Raw genomic sequence first — 18,386 nt, 5'->3', positions numbered from 1 at the left:
GGCGTCGCTATTGGCTGCGGCGGCGTGACTGGCATTGGCGATATCTAATGGACTCCGGCGGGCGGACCTCGCGCTGCGTGGGGCCGGGCGGGAACGGCGGCACAGCGGGCCAGGAGGCGCCGGGCAGCGGGCGACATGTTCCAGGGCCTGGAGAGCGAGGGCAGCCGGGCCGGCTCCAGGTGCGTGGCGGGCGCGGCCACGTGGCGGGGCGCGGGTGACGGGTGACCTCACAGAGCCGAGGCCCCCTCTTCCCCGTCCGAGAGGCGGGCGCTCAGGCGGGACGCGTTCCCCGCGCCCGCTAGGGTCTCGGCGGAAGGCCCGAGGCGCGCCGCCCCTAGCGTCTCACCACGGGCCCGCGTTCCCTTCCGTGTCCGGCGCGCCCGGGGACGCTGGCCGAGCGGTGTGCTGCCTCGGGGCCATGCCGGTGCGTACGGGGACCCGCCCTCCCGGACCCCGTGCTAGCGCCGGTGTGCGGTGGACGGGGCCGAGAGGTGGGGGGTCACCGTGGGTGTCCTTCTGGATCCTGCATCCTGTGGAGCCGGGCGCTACTCTCCCCTAATCCCGCAGCCCCGTGGGGCCAGCCCACGCCCTCCCCTAATCCCAAGGAGCCGGGCGCTGCTTTCCCCTAATCCTACAGCCCCATGTGGCGGGGCCCTGCCTTCCCTTAATCCCGCAGTTCCGAGGAGCCTGCTCCTGCCCTCCCCTGGTCCCGTAGCCCCCTCGGGTGGGGCCCCGCCCTCCCCTGGTCCCGCAGCCCTGTGGGGCCAGGCGCTGCCCTCCCCTGGTCCCACAGCCCCCTGGGGCCAGGCGCTGCCCTCCCCTGGTCCCATAGCCCTGTGAGTCCGGGAGCTGCCCTCCCCTAATCCCGCAGCCCCGTGGGGCCAGACCCTGCCCTCCCCTGGTCCCATAGCCCTGTGAGGCCGGGTGCTGCCCTCCCCTGATCCTGCAGCCCCTGCCCTTTCCTAATCCCGCAGACCCATGTGGTGGGGCCTTGCTCTCCCCTGGTCCCGCAGCCTTGTGGGGCCAGCCCCTGTGCTCTAATCCAGCAGACCCATGTGGCAAGGTCCTGCCCTCCCCTGGTCCTGCAGCCCTGTGAGGCCGGGCGCTGCCCTCCCCTGATCCTGCGGCCCCGTGGGGCCAACCCCTGTGCCTTCCCCTAATCCCGCAGACCCATGTGGTGGGGCCCTGTCCTCCCCTGATCTTGCAGCCCCTGCCCTTTCCTAATCCCACAGACCCATGTGTTGGGGCCCTGCCCTCCCCTGGTCCTGCAGCCTTGTGGGGCCAGCCCCTGTCCTCCCCTAATCCAGCAGACCCGTGTGGCGGGGTCCTGCCCTCCCTGATCCTGCAGCTCCGTGGGGCCAACCCTTGTGCCTTCCCGTAATCCCGCAGACCCATGTGGCGGGGTCCTGCCCTCCCCTGGTCCCTCAGCCCCGTGGGGCCAGGCACTGCCCTCCCCTGGTCCCACAGCCCCCTGGGGCCAGGCGCTGCCCTCCCCTGGTCCCATAGCCCTGTGAGCCCGGGCGCTGCCCTCCCCTAATCCCACAGCCCTGTGGGGCCAGACGCTGCCCTCGCCTGATCCCAGGGTCTTGTGGGCCCAAGCGCTGCCCTCCCCTGGTCCCTCAGCCCCGTGGGGCCAGGCGCTGCCCTCCCCTGGTCCCACAGCCCCCTGGGGCCAGGCGCTGCCCTCCCCTGGTCCCATAGCCCTGTGAGTCCGGGAGCTGCCCTCCCCTGGTCCCGCAGCCCCTTGGGGCTGGGCGCTGCCCTCCCCTAATCCCGCAGCCCCGTGGGGCCAGACCCTGCCCTCCCCTGGTCCCATAGCCCTGTGAGGCCGGGTGCTGCCCTCCCCTGATCCCGCAGCCCCGTGGGGCCAACCCCTGTGCCTTCCCCTAATCCCGCAGACCCATGTGGTGGGATTCTGCCCTCCCCTGGTCCCGCAGCCCCGTTGGGCCAGGCACTGCCCTCCCCTGATCCCAGGGCCTTGTGGGGCCAGGCGCTGCCCTCCCCTCAAGCGCTGCCCTCGCCTGATCCCAGGGCCTTGTGGGGCCAGGCGCTGCCCTCCCCTGATTCCGGGGCCTTGTGGGACCAGGCGCTGCCCTCCCCTAACCCTATAGCTTGGGAGCCAGGCAGTGTCTTCCCTGCCTTGCTGATGGAGAACCAGGCTTACTGCAAGTAGTAGAAGCAAATGACCAATTGTTGGGTTTCTGACTCGGCTTCAACATTCAGGAGCACATGGCAAGCTCTCTTTTTAACTTGTAAACGCTGTGTGGGTATTAGAAGTCACATAGATTACAGTTGCCAGAGCTAGGGAGAAGGTCTGTCTTGGCACTGGAGCAGCCAGCTTGTACTGTAGAGTGGGGGGGGGGGTTGTAGATGCCAACAAGTTCCTATTACCGTGAGCCTCTTCTGTGCCCCAGCCTTGACCTAAAAGTAGAAGGGAATATGTGTGTGTAGCAGCTGTTGAGATCGATACAGTGTAAATATTCCTTCAGAGAACCGCTTTGATTTGCTGAAACCCTGTACATCCGGGGGAGTTAGGGCAGTCGTCACTTCTACACCTGACCAGGTAATTAGCTATCAATCCAGTCACATACGTCTAGATCTGTACTGGCGGGGGCCAGAGGTTCATCCCGCAGTGCCCAGAATGCACCCATATTCTGGTGCTCAGGAACCACTGGGGAGCATCACTTGTGCCCGCTGGGTGGAGGCCCCTTCTAGCACTTTCTCATTTCTGTCCTTGGGTCTGTCCCCTGTCATGCACGTGGCCTGGCACTGGATGCCCAATAAACGTTGGCGTTAACGAATAAACACCCTAACGCTGATGTCCTATGGACTTCTCGAGCTGCAGAGCCTCTGCTCTAAAGTATCAGTTCACGCTTCCTTTGGAGAGGGTATTATGGACAGGAGACAATTTCTTGGAGAACGTTGAAGAAGGAAAAGCAGTCTTCTTGGTTGAATGATTCAATGTGATTGGAAGCTGCTGCTGGGATCGGTCACAAGCTTTGGGTTTCCGCAGCCATGTTAAAGGGATTGATTAGCCGGATGGGCCTTGTAAGGCTCACGTTTCTTTGGCTGTTGAGGGAGGGAGTCAAGTGGTGGCTGCAAGACCACCTGGCCGGGATTTCCTCTTTGAAGAGCCTACATCTTCTCCTCCCTTGCTAAGGGGTTATCTTGTGTTAAAGAGATTTTGAGCCGTCCACGCGTCACACTCCAGCCAGCATTAGTCTGAGGTCATCCACCTAAGCTGTAAACTGTGCGTTTGGAAAGTCTTGTTACCGCTTCTCTCCAAGTCTGAGCAGTCCCCAGAAAGCTTTTCTGAAACCCGGACGCGAGCTCTCGGAGGGAGGGTCAGGGGCACGGGGACCTGCCTCTGCTGGTACCGCCGTCCCCTTGAGCTTTATCTGTGGCTTTTCTTTGTCACGTGCCCTCTCGCTCCTCTTGTGTACTTGAATGCTTTTATTGGAATATATTGAGGGGTAAGACGAGAGAAAAAGGTCATTGGATCTTGCCCCTCCTTTGGGAGTTCTGAACTCACCAGTATTCCCATCTGCCTCCCTGCAGTTAGTGTCCTAGTGATAACTGCACCTGGTAATGAGCCTCCTGGAGGCCACTCAGAGCCTTTGCCATGGGTTCTGTTTTTATCAGAATAACCTCTTTCACTCTCAGTCCCCTTATTTGAGATCCTGTTGGGCAGCCTGTGTGGTCTGCAGATCTGCTCCAAGGGTGGGCAGCCCTAGCGCCCACCCCACGCCTTGTGATGAAGATGTCACCACCCAGGTAGCTTGGTCAGTAGGCACAGCGATCTCTTGACTGCAGCATTCTGGGCTTCCTGTGCTCCCTTTGTTTTCAAAGTAAAATAAAATTCAGGAAGGTACATAGCATGTAATAAACGCTATATTTCCACCACCCCAAATTAATATTTGGTCATCTCCAATAACTCTGGCTTCCCTCCTTTGCCCCCGGGAGTACCCCTCCCACACAGAGACCACAGACTCAATTTGGGCCTTGCTTCCTCCACAGAGATCTTAAGTTCCAGTAAGACCCGGCGCTCAGTGGCATCGCTGATTGGAACAGTAGAGCCCCCGGCGCACGGCTGCTCCAGGCTCCAGGCTCAGGACTTGCTCTTGCCATCTTTCCGTGCACAGGGTATGGTGCACGTGCCCAGGGACAGGCACTTGGGCCCCCAGATGAGCGAAGCAAGGGTGCAGGGCACAGGGGACCGGGAGATTACAGGGTTGTGGAGAGAGTCCTAAAGAGCTCTGAATCAGAAGGAATCCGCTTCAGATTAGAGCAGGACCTGGGAGGTTGAAGGAAGAGCCATGTTTCAAGTAAACTCGTAAAATAGGAATTTGAACTCAGCAGGAGGCTTGATGATAAATTCAGTTCAGTTCTGAAGATTGCAGATCCCCATCCCATTTGTCAGCGAGATGGTTGTAGAGACCCGAGAATGTCTGGCCTGCTGTAGCCAGCCAGGAGTGTGAGACTGGGCTGTGTGATCTATAAATGGTGTAGAAGTCAGATGGCCTTAGTGTGGTCGCCAACAAAGTAGGTGACCTGAGGTCTTATTAAGACCTTTTTTTTTTTTTTAGTTTATTTTGAGAGAGCACAGGTGCAAGGGGTGTGGGCGCAAGAGGGGGAGAGGTGGAGACAGAGGGAATCCCAAGCAGGTTCTGCCCTGTCACTGCAGAAACTGACCTTATTAAGACCTTTCTGGGGTGCTTGGGTAGCTCAGTTGGTTAAGCATCCAACTTCGGCTCAGGTCATGATCTCACAGTTGGTGGGTTCAAGCCCTGCATCAGTCTCTGTGCTGACAGCTCAGAGCCTGGAGCCTGCTTCAGATTCTGTATCTCCTTCTCTCTCTGCTATTCCCCCACTCATGCTCTACCTTGCTCTGTCTCTCAAAAATAAATAAATGTTAGAAACAAAAATTTTTTTTAACTTCCTAATTTAAATCTCGTTACTGGTTTTCTTTTTTCTTTTTTTTTTCTCTCAAATGAAAGTAACTTTTTTTCCTTCACCAAATCGTTAAGGAAATACTAACTGCTGAGTAGGTATCCACCTTCCCCACCCTCCCAGGCAGCCAGGGATTCGGCACCGGCACCGTGTGGAAGGCCTGCTGGCACGTGGTATAGCAAGGCTTGCCTGTGGAGTGTGTCTGGGTCCCAGCTGGCACGTCATCTGCCCTGTATAAAGCAGAGGGGTACTTTTCTGCAGTCCTGCTCTACAGCCAGAGAGAGTCTGAGAACACCCTTCGCTTTAAATTATAGTCCATGGTCAGCTCCCTTTCTAGCTCTTTATTTTTTTTTTAATTTTTTTAATGTTTATTTATTTTAGAGGCAGAGTGCGAGTGGAGGAGGGGCAGAGAGAGAGGGAGACACAGCCATCAGCACAGAGCCCGACATGGGGCTTGAACCCACAAACCGCAAGATCATGACCTGAGCCAGTCAGATGCTTAACCGACTGGCACCCCTCCCTTTCTAGCTCTTTTAAGGAAACAAAAAGCATTTTAAATGTCTTTTTCTTTTTTTTTTTTTCTTGTGACCTAAGTCATGCGCAGTGCCTGCAAAGCCTCATGCATTTCACGTGGTTTCGAGCTCTGAGTTTCCTTCAGTTTCCCCCTGTCTGTAGCATGGTCCGGTTGCCCAGGACTAGTGAAGGCACACGGGCCGCTCCCCGGTTTCAAAGTCCGTTTCAATAGTGCCTTCTCGCCTTTAAAATGCATTTTTAAGATCTTTGTACGTGTTCTGCAAAGATGCACACGAACTCGGTGCGCCACTGCTCTACTGACGTGGTTTGAAGCTCTGGGGGAGTCCAGGCGGAGCTTTGTGAAAGTTTCTTAACTCTTCAGTTACCGCAGTAAAAAGTGACTCGAGGTCCCGGTCTTCCCCTTCATAAATGTTTCCTGAAAGCCTCCAAATGATGCAGGCTGTTTTCTCACCGGTCGAGACTTGGGGTAGATGCTGCGGGGGGTGCCCGAGTGGTCACGTGGTGCCTGTGTGCTGAGGTGAAGCCAGCAGTTGTGCTGGCGGGTGTGTCCTCCGATCTCTGTGATCGGCTTTCTATTGGTTTTACCGGACTTCAGGACCCGAGGTGATTTCGTTTCTTCTTAGAGGCCTTTAACAGAGGCCTGAGGCTGTAGTCTGCACTCTAGACCCAGACTGCTTGGGCCTGCCTTCTGGTTCTGCTCCTTCCCACACGACCTTTCTTTGACTTTTCTCTGTCTCTGATGCACCGTCTGTGAAAATACTGCCTGCCTTAGAGGGTTTGTTGCGTGCGCTCCTTGGAACAGTTGACGGAAATAGTAAGTACTTAACAAATGTCAGCTACGATATTAAACACTACCGAATGCGTTTGTGGCATTAAATTTTTAATTTTTTAAATTTAACTCTTTAAGGAATTTCTACAATCTCTATACCCCACGTGGGGTTTGAACTAACGACCCTAAGAGCAAGAGTCACACGCTCCACCGACTGAGCCAGCCAGGCACCCCAATTGTGTTTGTAGTATTGTGTACTCTTGTGTACTAATTAAAATTAGCATTAAACTCTACTGAATGTGGCTGTCACTTTGTGTTAGGGAAATTAATTTTACTTACCACAGGTCACAATAATTTGCAAGTGTACCATTTCTAGAGGGGCTAGTGTTAAATAATTGTAATTTTTTCTTAGACATCAGAAGGTGTATCTGTCCTGTGTGGTTACGCCGTACTGCCTGAAGGGTGATGTCCAGGGCCATCAGTGACTCACACTCCCTCTGTGCTTGTAGGGCCATGAAGCCCCCGGGAGGAGAGGCCAGCAATCTCTTTGGAAGTCCAGAAGAAGCTGCTCCTTCAAGCAGGCCCAATAGGATGGCATCTAATATTTTTGGACCAACTGAAGAGCCTCAGAACATACCTAAGAGGACCAATCCCCCAGGTAGGGCCTTTGTGAGCCATTAATCCTTCTGCCTCTGTCTGTTCGGTTCTATGCTGCTCTTTTGATAACATTTTTTATTTCTTTGTGCTGACCCCCCCCTTTTTTTTTAAATGTTTTTAATGTTTGTTTATTTTTGAAGGAGAGAGAGAGACAGAGTGTGAGTGGGGGAGGGGCAGAGAGAGAGGGAGACACAGAATCTGAAGCAGGCTCTGGGTCCTGAGCTGTCAGCATAGAGCCCGACGTGGGGCTCTAACCCACGAACCGTGGGATCATGACCTGAGCCAAAGTCAGATGCTTAACCAACTGAGCCCCCTGGGCGCCCCTGGAATGTATGGACAGCTTTATCCTGACTTCTGCTTTTTGTCTGACAGTGGCTCAGTCATTCTTGAATCCTCCTTCCTCTGACCACAGACCCTGGCTGAATCCAGGCCCTGAGGATACAGAGGAGACGAATGGGTTCGGTTCCCACCAAGGGAGGCTCTCCCAGTTGTTTGAAGGGCCCCTTGTGATTTCAGAAATTATGTGCAGGTTACACATTTAAACATTTTTCTTAGGGAGAATATTTGAGAGAGAGAGCATGAGCGCATGCACAAGTAGGGGAGGGGCAGAGAGAATCCCAAGCAGGCTCCGTGCTATCCGTGCAAAGCCTGATGTGGGGCTCGAGCTCAGGAACCGTGAGATCGTGACCTGAGCCACCAGGCGCCCCTAGGGAGAGCATTTTAATCCGATTGTCAATGGGATAGAAGCTCTAAAAAGATGACTCTGTTCATATAACGCTTTACCGTTTGGCCCACCTTCCAGTAGTCACAGTGAGACAGTCTTAGAAAAATGTTTTTTGGCTGATAGACTATCCAGTTGAGTGACCACGGTGATAGTTACCTGTATCCTGGGGAGAATAACATTTGTTCGTCAGTGAAGATCTGAGAGGCCGGACCCAGATGGCAGACGCTGCGGAAGCGAGGCTCGAACGGCTCCCCACGCCGCTGCAGCCCTGCTGCACGTGTTTCTTTACCAAACCCTAGAGGAACGGCTAGTTCTGTGTTTGGTTGGTGGTTTTCTTATGGCGAGGGAGGGCGGAGGGTTAAAGTTCTGGGTGTAGCAGAAGAAGCAGGAGTTCTTCAAAGTGAGCAACATTCTCCTCGTATCTGGCGTACAGGTGTGGGCCGGAGGGGTCAGCCCTGCACTTCCTGTGTGTCAGCGATAGCCGTGTAGGTTACCTTATGTGCCTCTTGCACCTACGACTGGCCGCTGGCTCGGCAGGGTGTCTGGGGCTGCCCCTGGGGTGGCGAGTTCCCTGGGAAGTATGGCGGTGCTGCTTGGCACACCCTCCAGTGATTCCCCAGTGGGCAGCCTGGGCCCCTCCTGGTTGGAGAGAGGGAGAGAGAGGGAGAACAGGAGAGCCTCTGTGTGGTGTGTGGTCCCAAGATGTGGCCACAGCTGCCGGAACTCACTCCCTGGGCTGGGTTCCTGCATGGACCTCGTGGTCCTGTCGTTTGGGGCCTGTTTTCGGTCCTGCCAGGTGCTCTTTGGAAACCATCTGTGTGGAACTCTCAAGGGAAGCCTGAAAGGGAAGCGTGCCAGCGTGGCCCGCCCCGCAGACCTAAGCCCCTGCCCACGTGTCCGGGGCGGAGGGTGTGACTTAGCTCGCCATCATCGCTGAGGACTCACCGGCGTGGTCGGGCCCAGTGCTCACCGACCCCTCACGCGTGGGCTCTGCTGGCTGCCCGGCTCACATCTCCCACAGCTTGTCCTCCAGTTCTAACAACAGGGACCGGATATTTTTCACGGTGCTTTGTCTCTACACCCCTAGGAGGTTGGGGGGGCGGGGTTCTTTACAGAGAGGGAAACAGGCTCAGGGGGTTCCCTGCAGCACCTGGACCTCACACCTCGCCAGGGGCGGAACTAGCCCTCCGGTGGCACTTTTCTGGACTCCAGTGCTCGTGTTCTGAACTTAACCACCTGGAAAACCAGTTGTGATAAGTGTCTAGAAATGGAATTGCGGGATCATTTAAAATTGCCCCCCATGTCGGCCACCCCCTGTGCCGCACGTGCTCCCCACCCTGCCGACACCATGTCTGTCTTACGCACTTTGATTCTTCAAAGAGCGCACCTTGACTTTATCTTCCTTCGGTTATGAGTGCATCGAGCACCTTTCCTTCCTCAGAGCTGAATTCATTGCCCAGGTAAATGTCGACCAGCAGACACGCAGGCTGACCCCTCATAAAGGGCAGGAACAGAGCTGTACTGTGTAGGGCTGGACCTACACACAGGAGCAGCACACCGACAATGCCACGGTCTCCACAAAACTCAGGCGTGTGGTGACCTGGGGTGGGGGAGACACGCAGGCTTCTGGGAGCTGGTCGTCCTCTGTACGCTTCGGCCGGCGGTGACCTGGGTGTTGGCTGTGTCGTTATTTGAGACAATTATGTCTTAGGAGATTTTCAGTTACATTTTATAATTAAAAAAAATTTTGGAGGCACCTGGGTGGCTCGGTTGAGCGTCCGGCTTCGGCTCAGGTCCTGATCTAGAGGTGCGTGAGTTCGAGCCCTGTGTCGGGCTCTGTGCGTCAGCGTGAAGCCTGCTTCAGAACCTGCTTCGTATCCTCTGTCTCCCTGTCTCTGCCCTTCTGCCAGTCATGTGCTCTTAAAAAAATAAAACATTAAAAAAAGGTTTTTTTCCTTAATGATCAGTGTCTTTAGCCAAAACCTTCAACTTGAGTTACTTTTGTTTGTCTTTCTGAGAGGGAGAGCCAGCACGTGCACGCATGTCGGGGGAGGGCAGGGGGAGGGAGAGGGAGACAGAGAATCGATCCTAAGCGAGCTCCACGTCCAGCGCAGAGCCCAAAGCAGGGCTCAGTCTCAGAACCGTGCGTGAGATCGTGACCTGAGCCCAACGCTTAACCGACTGAGCCATCCAGGTGCCCCCAAATTGAGTTACTTTTATGTTCCATTTTTTTTGAAAGCTGAGTGCACATTTTCAAAAGGATTTAATTAAGGCTTTGTAGCACAACCAGAAACAACGCAGTGTGGGACGACCTTCAGCAGTACTTTTCTCCGCTTTGTGGTGGAGACGCTTTTGCTGACTGTAGCTCAGCAGTATCACTGGGGATCACTGAGGGCTCGTCTGCCCGGTCCCGCTCTGCCCCCTAGACTCGCTGCCCCCTCACCAGCCGCCCTAGGTCGGTCCTCTTGTTACGTGTCGCCTCCTGACAGTTGACACACAAGGCCAGAGGGTTGGAGCCACTTGTCCAGGCTCAGTTGCCAAGTGGCTGTTCAGGAGCTCCCCCCGCAGTCCAGTGCCGTGCCATGCTGTGCTGGCTTCCCCAGCCCGGTGTGCAGGGCCTGGGAGGGCAAGGTGTGTGGACACGAGCATGCGCCCGCTTCCTGCACAGGTGGCCCCGGGACACTGGCATCCCAGCAGCCACTCTGGGTCACCATCCACTCTGGCGGTGGAGCCCATCCCCTGGGAGCCCACGGGCCTGCGTGCTCGTGTTTCTCCGTGTCAGCTGTGCGTGTTACTAGAGCCAAGCAGGGACTGCTCGCCACGTGCTTTCTTAAACAGTAGGCAAAGCTCAGCGCTGCGAAAAATGACATGATAAGCAGTCGTGAGTCCTGTACCCCGTCCATCCCGTGTCCTGTGTGCACACGGCCCCCCGGGGCGGGGTGGGGGGACGTGGAGTAACCACTTTGTTGATTCAGATACAGGTGAATATACGCTGTACAGAATGTTGTGTGCCTTTTGTCGCTGAGCAGTATATACATCCAGGAGATGTTTTGTTATCGGTACGTAGACAACACAGCAAACGCTCTGGAGCATTTGTGTCCCTGGCATCCTTCTAAGCATGTGATGTGTGAGCTACAGTGAGGCATTGAATCCGCTCACAGCGCTGTGAGCAAGGTCCTTTCATTCTGCAGTTGAGGATGTGCGGGCACAGAAAGGCCAAGTAATTTGTGTGTGGTCACCTAGCTAGTTAGTGGGATGCATCTTTTTTCCTCTTGTGAGATTTTAAGGTACATCCTTGGTACATGAGGGCCGTGACTGTGACAGCCCTCCCCCGCCCCCGCGTGCCAAGAGGAGCTGGCATCTGTGGAGTGAAGAGACGGCCAGCTGGCACTGTGTGACAGCCATCTCTGCTTCACGGAGGCTTTTGGGCGTTGACTTTGGTGTCTGGCCAGAGTCATCAGCTGTGAAAAGTTAGGCATTAGATGCATATCTTCATTATGGCTCATCAAGTCACTTACCTGTACTGCAAGGCGTTCCGTGTCTGAAATTTGCTGACGCATGTAGTTGTCACTGGGCGTTCTGGCCAGAATGAGGTCAGAAGAATGACTGATGTGTGTTATTTTCCAGATTACAGGTCTGCCTTGAATATGACATGTTGTTAAATTCATTTATGTCTGTCTGACCTAAAAGTGCAACAGCTATTTGCTTTTAACATAAAGAACTTTTCACGGGTTTAATGAAGAAGACTGTTCAACAGACAACACACCAAGTTCAAAGTTAAGGAAATTTTAGTAGATGGGAAGTGGTGTTTTATGCCACCTTACCGTCTTGTCTCTAGAGGCCAGCCTGGTTCAGCTTCCAGAAATGAAGGTCCCAGAAGGCCCCCAAAAAAGCAGGTCTGACATAAGGCTTTAGGGACCCTCATCAACCCAATCACCCCAACCTTGTTGGCCTAAACCAGGGACTGGCATCGAGGTGTCCCAAGGAGGAGAGGTCTCTGAAGTAATGAACGTCGAGGATGGGACCAGATGGATGTCGTGGGTTTGCTCACTGTTGTGTAATTGTTTCCACAGGGGGGAAAGGAAGCGGTATCTTTGACGAATCCACGCCTGTGCAGACGCGACAACGTCTCAACCCACCCGGTGGGAAGACCAGCGATATCTTTGGGTCCCCAGTTGCTGCTACGTCGCCTTCAGCACACCCAAATAAACCCAAGGTATGGGCTACGTCAGGTAGCACACGTGAAAGTAGGAAAAACAGGCTCTGAGGCAGGTGTGGTGTGTGAGGGGGAGGAGGCAAGGTGGCTGACGTTGGTTTTCCTGAGTGCGGTCACTAGACACAGGGTTTCCCATCTCCCCTGAATCACGGGAGACTACACGCCAGCCTCGTGATGACTGTAGCCTGGGAAGCTGGTCTCGTGTGCCGATGGGCGACCTGGGCGACCGTCCTTCCCTGCAGGTGCTAGTGGTCACCGGGAGCACAGCAGCCCCATTAGATTAAACTTGCTCCGGCGTTTCGAATTCACGGGCTCATCATCATACTTGGAAAAGTCTAATTGTTGCCGGGAGAGTGCCGGAGGACAGAATGTACCATGTGCCAGCATTCCCGCGTGAGCCGCACCTCAGGGTGGCTGCTGTGGAGGGAGTTTTCCTTTTACAGGAGTACTCAGCCAAAAATGACGAAGGAATAACAGAATTCAAATATCACCATTTTGCCAACTTGTAATGAAACTGTGGATCTCGGCGATGAGCATCTGTGGCTGACGTCATGTGGGGGATAAGCTTAGGAATCCCCCGGGCTTACGCCACAACATCACAAGACGGGACCACCAGAAATTACAGGCTGTTCCTTTTGATAGAACATCATAGACCACCTTTGAATTCTTGTCAAAAAATCGAGGCAGAGTCAGACCGAACTTCACGTTAATTGATACCACAGGGATTCAGGCAGAGTAATGCAAAATAGAGGGCTCTACGTAGCAGTCACAGGAGGCCAGTCAGTAATCCTGACGGTTAAAAAGAGATTGAACATTACGCTTCTGGGGCACCTGGGTGGCTCAGCGGGTTGAGCATCCAACTCTTGATTCCAGTTCACATCATCTCATGGTTCCAGAGTTCGAGCCCCCCCCCCCCCCCCGCCAATAAATAAATAAACGTTAAAAAAAATTAAAAGAATACAATTCCTATCAAAGTCTCAACCACATTGTTTGGTTTGGTTTTACTTTTTGTTTGTAAACAAGGGAAAGACCCACCCTAAAATTCATAGGGAATCTCAAGGAACGCCGAGTAGCCAGACAGCTTGACAAAGAACAAAGTTGGATGGCTCTCACTTCCCAGTCTCAGAACTCGGTACAAAGTTCCATTCGTCCAAACAGTGTGGTGCTGGCCTGAGGACATGGAGATCGTGGAGTAGCACGGAGAGCTGAGAAATAGACCCTCACGTGCGGGTTTAATTGGTACTTGCACAAGGACGCCTGGATCATTTCGATGGGGGAGGACAGTCTCTTCTGCCGGGACAACTGGATATGCGCACGCCAGAGAGTGGAGGCGGACTCCTAGCTTACACTGTGTATAGATGGGAACTAAAAATGGATCAAAGATCGAAATTGAAGGGTTAAAGCAGTAAGATTCTTAGAAGAAAACATAGGGACAATTCTTCACAATCTTTTTGTGCTTTGTTTTGTTGTGTTTGTTAAGATTTCATTTTAAAATAACGTGCACCCAACGTGCGGCTCGAATTCATGACCATGACCCCCAAGAGCTCTTCTGACGGAGCTGGCCGGGTGCCTGATCAGTGTTTGCGTGGCTTTGGCAGTGGTTTCATAAACGTGACACTAAACACTGGGAACAAAATTTTAAGTAAGTACATTGGATTTCATTAAAATTGAAAACTTTAGGGGCGCCTGGCTGGCTCCGTCAGTAGGAGTGTGTGACTCTTGATCTCAGGGTCATGAGTTCAAGCCCCACGTTGGATGTAGAGATTACTTAAAAATCTTTAAAAGAAATTTTTTAGACTTAAGTGCATCAAAAGACACTGTTAGGAAAATGAAAAGACAACCCATAGAGCAGGAGAGATCGTTTGCATTGCAAATCCTATCATCGGATAGCAGTTTATTCTCAGGAATACATAAAGAACTTCCGAAACTCAGCAACAGAAAGACAGTCTGATTCAAAAATGGGCAAAGGACTTGACTGGACATTTCCCCCAAAGAAGATCTACAAGTAAGCACATAAAAACATGCTCAGCAGGGGCGGCCTGGGGGCCCAGTCGGTTAGGCGTCCGACTCTTCATTTTGGCTCAGGTCAGGATCTCAGTTTGTGATGTGAAGGCCCACGTTAGGCTCTACGCTAGTGCAGAGCCTGCTTGGGATTCTCTCTCTACCCCTCTCTCCTGCCCCTTCCCTGCTTGTGCTCACATGCGCATGTGGTCTCTCTCAGAATAAATTAGAGGGAAAAAAAGGCGCTCAACATCGCAGTTGGAAGTGTGGCTGAGCCCCAGACGGCAGAGAGCTCACGTCTCTGTCGCTGCAGTATGTTACGTGGGGGTTTGTGTCACCGTCCGTGGGTAAAATTCTCCACAGTGAAAACATTTTTAAAAGTTAAAAGTAAATAAACCCGTCTGTGCTCCGATTTTTATCATACATTTGAAGGTGGGTAAAATGTTTCTGAATCATGTGTTGACCTGCGTTTTGCCTTGTTGCAGGACCACGTGTTCTTGTGCGAAGGAGAAGACCCAAAGTCGGCCCCTAAAGGTGAGCTGCTGTTTTCTGTCCCTCCCCTGAGTGTGCTCGCTCTGGGAGAGTTGCTGGTGTGTCCCCAGGGGATGAGGGAATATTCCATGCCCCTTCCGGCCTGCTGACAAAAACAGGCAAGGTCGTGTTTGTTGCTGAGAGGATGTGTAGTATTTGAAGAAAGCCAGGGACGTGGGCTCAGTTGGGTGGGTGAAAACTTCCCAGTGGGCCGCCATGGGCCTTTCTTCACTTCTTGTCATTGGTGGTCAGCCGACGTCTAAGACTGGGGGTCCCCTTCTAGAAGCTGATGTCATGTAGTGAAGGGCAGGGATCTGAAGCCTTGAATGGACATATGACCGAGGGTAGCGCAGGCAGCACTGATGCAGAAGAGAAGCGCACAGGGGACAGCAAGACCGGTGGAGTGGGAAGGGGGGGGGGGGGACCGTGAGGCCGGTGTGTGGCGGGGAGAGCTGCCCCGCTGGCAGGTGCGTGCCAGCCTGTGCCTCGCCCTCCCAGCTGGCTGTGCTGAGAGTCACCACTCCCCCGATGGGGAACCAAGATAAACGGGAGTCCCTTCATCTAGAAAGGCTGAGTGACTGTCCACAAGCCTTGCCTCACCTTGCTGGATCCCTCTCTTCCTCGTCATGCTCAAGTTGAGAAAGTTTGTTATTTGTTCTTGACGTGGAAGAAAGGGGAATGGGGTCCAAAAAGCAGTGTAAAGGAATAATTAACTTAAGGAATTTTCCAAGGAGTTTATGGTATGAAGCCCTGGTTCAAGAATGCCCTCTGCTAATCGGTATGTGTTCTTGGGACAAGACGGAAGCCTTGCTCTGTGCTCGTTATGGTGTGCCCTTGGCGGCTGGTCTGTGCCAGCCTATATGTGGAGCTCGCCTGTCTGGTTGCTGGGCCGCCTCTAACGGGATGGCATGCTGACTTTGTCCCACAGCCGCAGCCAGCACCTCGCCAGGAGAAGAGCTGGGGCAGAAGGGCGGCCCTGGAGACGCAGGCCGCACCCAGCAGCCTGTGCCCATGCCCACAGCTGACAGCCACGAGCCCAGGTTGGGCCCCCGCCCTCGTTCTCACAACAAAGTCCTGAACCCGCCTGGAGGCAAATCCAGTATCTCCTTCTACTAAGAGGGGCTGCCGCTTCCCCTGTAGCCAGACAAAACACCGGAGAGATAGGATTTCAAATACTGTAGTCTTGTAGCCCAAAGGAGCCGGGTGGGGAAAGGGTCTGTTGTGTATCTGAAGCCGCAGCTCGGGCACGTGGCCATCCCAGAGCCGCGGAGGACCTCACCTTCCAGACTGCCGGGAGACCTGTCTTGGTGGGTAGAAGACGGGCCTTGCTTGTAACTGCAGACGTGATGGGGCTCTGCGAGGGGCGCGGGGGCCAGTGGGGCCGGGCCACGGTGAGTCCTGGTGGCATGGGGTTGCCCTCGGCCTTGCCGCACTGGCACTCTGCTGGCCAGCCGGGGGTCCAGAAATCACTAACACGGCAGCAGAGTTTAAATTTAAAGCCTTGGCAAGAAAATCAACAACAACATGTGTGTTGCCGTGGGATACAGGAGCAAGGTGTTGGCCAGAACACTACGGGCGGGGACTGGTGGGGGTGGGGTCTTTGGGTGGCTGGCCCCTCAGATCCTCACCCCGTTGACCGCAGGACGGTTCCCGTGCCTGCCGCTGTGGCCCCCCGGTGCCTCCTTTGCCATCAGCCCCAGCGTGTGGCTCCGCACATTTCCTGACACGTCAGTTCCTTGTGTTCGGCAGCTGTCAGCAGAAACCAAAAAGTTGTTCTCAGTCTCACGCTTTGTGGCAGCATTTTGAGGTGCTCCGTGTCTGCCATCCAGACGCTTGGCCGTGCGCAGGCTGGTTTCACTGTGATTTGTCCCCTCTTTTCCTCAGCGGCCTCCATGCTGGGTCCGTGCCCATCGCCAGCCAGGCGGACAGACCCCTTCTCAAGTCAGATCTTCCTGTTGGCCAGCCCCCCTGACTTCTGCAGCTTTAAAACTGTCCACATGCATCCAGACAGCGGGTTACTTAAATCCTTCCTACATCTTTAGTCCTGTTGACGGTGGGAGGAAGCAGTGCTCCTGAACCTTGGGTTCTTAGGTTTGAATCTTTAATAATATCTAAAGAGCTATTATAAAATCCCAGCTTTACATAAGTGACTGTGGACGCTGATCTGTTTCTGACACCTTTCTAGGAAAAAGTCACTTGCTCAGGTAGAGTAAAGAGGAAGCAAAGCTTGCTTAGCTGCTCTTTATAAAGCTTTGCAGAACCTCCGGACCATGTTCAGTTTCCAGAGGAAACCTGGAGACCTTGGGCCAGAAGATGAAATGGTTCGATAGCGAAGTCTCAACTGGCCAATTCCTGCTACTCGCCAGCTGAGATAACGGGCTGGCCAGAGTCCTGTCGCTCTGATCTGTCGGGCGAAGGCTTCTCCCGCCTGCCCCTACAGGGCTACATTCTCTGTTCTTAGGCTCACTCACATTGGACCAACAGCCCACAGGGGACGGGGTTTGGGTGGGGGTACCTGTCAGTACGAGTGCCTACAAAGCCAGTGCCATGTGCTAAAAACACCTGCATCCTTATCACAGTGTAAAAAAGCAACAACGCTGGGTTCAGTCACACCCACCGTGGCCTAGACACCTAAGTGCCTGCGGGAGCCACCTGCCGAGCTCCACTCTTACACCTGGTGCACGTGGCTTTGTCAACCAAAGACCGTTTTCCCCCCTTTCAACTGCCCTGTGCTCTCTGGAGCCAAGAAACTCATTCCATGCAACTCTTCCTGTCTCGTGCAAGTACTTCCTGTCTCCACCTTTCAAATGGCCATTTATAGGAAAGTTGGTTGGAACTCAGAGCATCTCCCCCCCCCCCATTAAAAAATGTCATAAATGGTGGTAAGGGCTTAAGCCCAAACACACCTTAACGTGCTTAACACAGTGTTCTCGTGGTAGAAATGAAGAACCATTTATGACTCTGTCTTGTGGTTTTCAGTGTCCAAGAAACTGATTTGTGAATTCCAAATTGGATTGCCAGGAACCCTGATACCGTAGTGCTGGCCCCTGTGGCTTCACCCCTGCCCTCGCTGCCCACCCAGCGAGAGGAAGCAAGGAGGAGCTCTCTACTTCTGTCCACCGGCAGGGATCTCAGGCACAGATGGGGGGGTAGGGGTGGGAATGGAGGGAAACCAGAACTGTAGCCAGAGCCTCTGTGCGGTGGAGACAGACGCGCTGCCTTTGATCTCCATCCTTCCCTCCCTGGGGCCGCAGAAACAAGTTTAGGGTGCCTGGTGGTCTGGTCACTGGGAGGAGCAGGAGAGGCCTTTCTGCTCCTGTGAGCCAGTGGGGTGGCCATTCCTGTGTGGAAAACGCTCTGTAACTGGGGACTGCCTGTATTTGGAAGATTCATTAACTCAGCATCCTGTTTTCAATCTCTCAGCTGCATTGAGAAGTTATGTCTGTATTTTTATTAAGCCTTAAAATTTTTTTTATGTGCATTTGGTGCCAACTTTTTTCTAGAGCTGTATCAAAAACGAGAAGTCTGTACTCACAGCACAATGTAGTTTTGATAGGGGCATCTTGTTACAAAGCAGGACTGGGTATACACGTTGAATTAAACTTCGCAATCACGTACTCGAAGTCTGGGTCAGTCTTTTGTGTGCACGTTCACATGTGCTTCTCAGCATCCGTTTCCCGAGATGCCTGGACCCTGCACCTTCCCTCACAGGTGTTCTTTGCTGAAGGGGTTTGCCTTCACCCCCTCCCCGCCCCACCCCTGCACCATTTAGCCAGAGGATGCCCAAGTGAATCTTCTCAGAGGTTATGGATTTACAGGGGTTGTTTTATTATTTAAAAAAATTGTTCTAAGGTTTATTTTCGAGAAAGGGAGACAGAGCACGAGTGGGGGAGGGGCAGAGAGAGAGGGAGACACAGAATCTGAAGAAGGCCCGAGGCTCCAAGCTGTCAGCACAGAGCCCAACACAGGGCTCGAACCCACAAACTGCAACATCATGACCTGAA

At 53.9% G+C, this 18,386-nt stretch overlaps 1 protein-coding gene across 2 annotated transcripts; it reads left to right on the top strand.

Annotated features, from left to right (window-relative positions):
• The first annotated feature begins 93 nt into the window (after window positions 1–93).
• On the top strand, window positions 94–17,999 carry JPT2 (Jupiter microtubule associated homolog 2). Of its 2 annotated transcripts, XM_047097994.1 has the most exons (6): window positions 129–179; window positions 4,018–4,143; window positions 6,763–6,911; window positions 11,708–11,850; window positions 14,337–14,385; window positions 15,311–17,999. In XM_047097994.1, exons 3-6 carry the CDS (start codon window positions 6,767–6,769, stop codon window positions 15,496–15,498), a joined length of 525 nt encoding a protein of 174 aa, XP_046953950.1. In that variant the 5' UTR covers window positions 129–179; window positions 4,018–4,143; window positions 6,763–6,766; the 3' UTR covers window positions 15,499–17,999. The 2 variants fall into 2 exon arrangements, with proteins under 2 accessions (XP_046953949.1, XP_046953950.1); XM_047097993.1 differs by lacking the exon at window positions 4,018–4,143 and having other exon boundaries at window positions 94–179.
• Window positions 18,000–18,386: the final 387 nt, after the last annotated feature.

This window comes from Lynx rufus, unplaced genomic scaffold, assembly GCF_022079265.1.
Source record: "Lynx rufus isolate CCGP_SWC_20201006 ecotype Redwood Valley unplaced genomic scaffold, mLynRuf1.p SCAF_43, whole genome shotgun sequence".
In the NCBI taxonomy this organism is placed as follows: domain Eukaryota; kingdom Metazoa; phylum Chordata; class Mammalia; order Carnivora; family Felidae; genus Lynx; species Lynx rufus.
The sequence above is the reverse complement of the archived record's forward strand: the minus strand, read 5'-3'. Positions and strand labels throughout refer to the sequence as shown.